The sequence below is a fragment of the Sinocyclocheilus rhinocerous genome, unplaced genomic scaffold (assembly GCF_001515625.1).
Source record: "Sinocyclocheilus rhinocerous isolate Xijiao unplaced genomic scaffold, SAMN03320098_v1.1 scaffold140, whole genome shotgun sequence".
NCBI lineage: Eukaryota > Metazoa > Chordata > Actinopteri > Cypriniformes > Cyprinidae > Sinocyclocheilus > Sinocyclocheilus rhinocerous.
Window position 1 is genome coordinate 3,082,661 of NW_015642053.1, and position 3,215 is coordinate 3,085,875.

Here is a 3,215-nt window from a genome sequence, read left to right on the forward strand (position 1 = left end):
AAAAAAAACACACTGCTCAGTTTAAATATGTAGTAAAATCTGTGCCGTTAAGCGTTATCACTGTACCGCCGTGATGTTATGCAAAACATTTAGCTTTACGTGGATATTGGAACGCGAGTGAAGTAGGCTACATAATAAATAATAATTTGCCATTCAAATACATCGCAAATATGGAAACATTTGATTTTGTGTCGAATGAGAGACCCAACACTGGTTTCAATTTCGTTTTAGCTTAAATTAATTCGTTTTGGCTTGTTGTTTATATTGCTATAGCTTCTTATATTTGTAATTCTTGTTCTTTTCTAATTACTGTTAATTGAAAGGATTTGTTGTGGAGTGAGGGGAACTAAAATAGCCTAGCTATGTTTACAGTGTTTATTATAATGTTTGTAAACATTTCTGAATGAAATAATAAAATGCGACTTATACGCAACTTATGTTTTTTTGTTCTCTAAAAAACATTTTTTTTATACGCGTAGCCTATTTTAACCATGCAGCAAACCTTTTTAAATATTTTTATAAATTACTGAAAAAAATAAATAAATAAATGACTTGTTAAACTGTTTAACTGATTGTATTAATCGGTTAAAATCCTTACGGTCGGTTAACGGTTAACCGGTTAAAATGAACATCCCTAGTCCAAAACTGCTTAAAAACTTTCCTGATCAGCTATCCACCTTGGTTTAAGCTGTTTTTAATCTTGCTTGTTTAAGATTAAGGAGATTTAAAACTAATTACCGTTATTGCAAAGAAACCGTGTTAGTATTATTTATATACTATTAGAGTTTATTAATATTTTGAATTACCTTTTATTTTTATATTTTCAGTTTTCATTTTAACTTGTTTTTGTTTTAATAATTTCATGTGCTTTTGTCATATTTGTTAGTGTTTTTTAAATATTTCTATTTAAGTTTAATTGATTTTTATTTCAGTTTTAGTAATTTAGTACTTTAACCTAAACTTATGTCATTTCAATTAGCTGCCAAGGCAATATTTCTAATTTTCGTTTACATTTTTTAAGCTTATGTTTTTCATCTAATATTTATCGTCATTTTAGTACTTCAGCTTAAACTTATTTTATTTCAGTTAGTTGCCAAGGCAATATTTCTAATCTTCGTTCCAGTTTTAATCTAATACTTTTAGTTTAGCTTTACTTCAGTTAATGAAAATGCTTTTTTACCGTTTTAGATAACACTGTTAAGAAGACCTGTCTGTTTCGGATCAGGCTGCATTAGGAAAACTCACAGGGCCTTGTTGTTTCTTTGAGTTCTGTTTCTCCAGAGTCTTCCTGTCAAAAGGCTTGCGTACAGTTGTTGTAGGAAGATTATCAGGAAAGAAACTGAAGCTCTGAAGTAAATCCAACACGCGAGTGTGCTCCTCTTGGAACAAGGACACCAGATTTCCTTCTGTACCACCCAAACCAGACAGCTAGACAGATGTAAACACATAACATTAAGTTTAAAAGAATTAAGAAGGCCGAAGACCTCACAGGAATGTTACAGAGCATGATAAAGCTATGTCCTCACCTGCAGCAGTGGAGTGAGCTCTCCCAGCGTGAGTGCAATGAAATCTCTCTGGGCCTGGGTGAAGCCCCTCACGCAGCTGGTGAACAGATCTTCGGCTGCGCGGTGGAACTTGGGCAGCTCATCCAGCAGCTGGGCGTTCAGAGCTTCATAGTTATTTCTCGCCGTCTGCAGCTCCTCCTGCACGCGCTTGTCCTTCAGCCTCTCTGCACGCTCCTTACAGTTGTCGTAGTCCAGCAGCTTGTCTCTACGTTTCTGGATCAGTTTGTGAGGACCGGCGAACATATTGAGCAGCTGGGTGAGGGGAGTGATGACTAGGGCTTCTGTCCTCTCCTTCTGCTCGAAGAGAGACATGCAGACATGCATTTAGAAAGATTTGAGACATATTTCATGCCAGTATCATGTGCTTAATTCAAATTAATACTGAATGGTTAAAAAATACAATAAGTGAAATAACTACTAGAAAAACAAAACAAAATGTATGTATGTATGGTTGCTTACTGCCCCAAGTCAAAAGAGCCTTTCTCAGTGATATCTGTCTCTCTATTTGGCCCGTTTTGTCATACACCCAAAGTAAGTCTATTCGCTTAGAAGTGTGTTTGAAAACACAATTAACCAATGTTACTAGTGACCACTAAAAATGACTGATTGCTGCTTAAATTGATAGTTCACCCAAAAATGAAAATTCTGTCATTAATTACTCCCCCTCATGTCGTTTTAAAGCCGTAAGAACTTTGTTCATTTTCTTCGGAACACAAACGAAGATATTTTTGATGAAATCCGAGAGCTTTCTGAACCTGCATAGACAGCAACTGAACTACCATGTTCAAGGCCCAGAAAGGTAGTAAAGATATCATTAAAATAGTCCATGTGACATCAGTGGATCAACCGTAATTCAATGAAGCTACGAGAATACCTTTTGTGTGCAAAAAAACAAAAATAATGACTTCATTCAACAATTTCTTCTCTTTTGTGTCAGCCTTCAACACGCGTTCACGAGAGGTTGATCCACTGATGTCACATGGACTATTTTAACGATGTCCTTACTACCTTTCTGGGCCTTGAACGTGTCAGTTGCATTGCTGTCTATTAGGGCTGGGCAATATGGGCAAAAATTCATATCTCGGTATTTTTTGGCCGATATGCGATATACGGTATATATCTCGCTATTTTCGTTTTTGTATTTGGATTAAAAAAATCTGTATTTAATATATATATTTCACTTACCTCCCAATGTTGTCCAACAAAACAATACATATTAAAGGCTATGAAAACAAAGTTTTAACATAAAGTGAATGTAATCATGTAAGCCTTTATATACACATATTATTATGAGCAAAAAAGGGTTAAAATCACATTTCATTCTAACATTGTAACATTGCAATCTAAAAACAAAAATAAGGCTTTTAAAGCGGAAGTTAAATTCACTAAACTAAAAATGAAAATAAATGAGAACAAAAGCACAGAGTTGTGTTAGGCTGTTTTGATTAGCCCATTACAGTCACTTTACAGTCAGTGCTATCATAAAAATATCTACATGTCACATTTATTGTCCAACTACAAATATTTCAGCAAAATTTATATTTTAGTCAGAATTATTGCGCTCCTATTTCTCCTATTTAAGTCTGTTTGGTGTGAAAGCGCGCGGCGGCGCTCGTTCACTGAAATCTGTGAAGTTTAGGAAGTTTAGGG

General features: G+C 34.9%; 1 protein-coding gene across 3 annotated transcripts in view; it reads right to left on the reverse strand.

The window, feature by feature from the left end:
* Nucleotides 1-3,215, reverse strand: part of LOC107755522 (dynamin-binding protein-like) — a 65,219-nt gene that overhangs the window by 11,436 nt on the left and 50,568 nt on the right. For all 3 annotated transcript variants that reach the window (XM_016572335.1, XM_016572334.1, XM_016572336.1), the window contains 2 exons: nucleotides 1,527-1,859; nucleotides 1,246-1,428 (listed from right to left, as the gene is read on the reverse strand). In XM_016572335.1, the coding sequence (XP_016427821.1) occupies nucleotides 1,246-1,428; nucleotides 1,527-1,859 (516 nt within the window). The remainder of the gene's footprint in view (nucleotides 1-1,245; nucleotides 1,429-1,526; nucleotides 1,860-3,215) is intronic.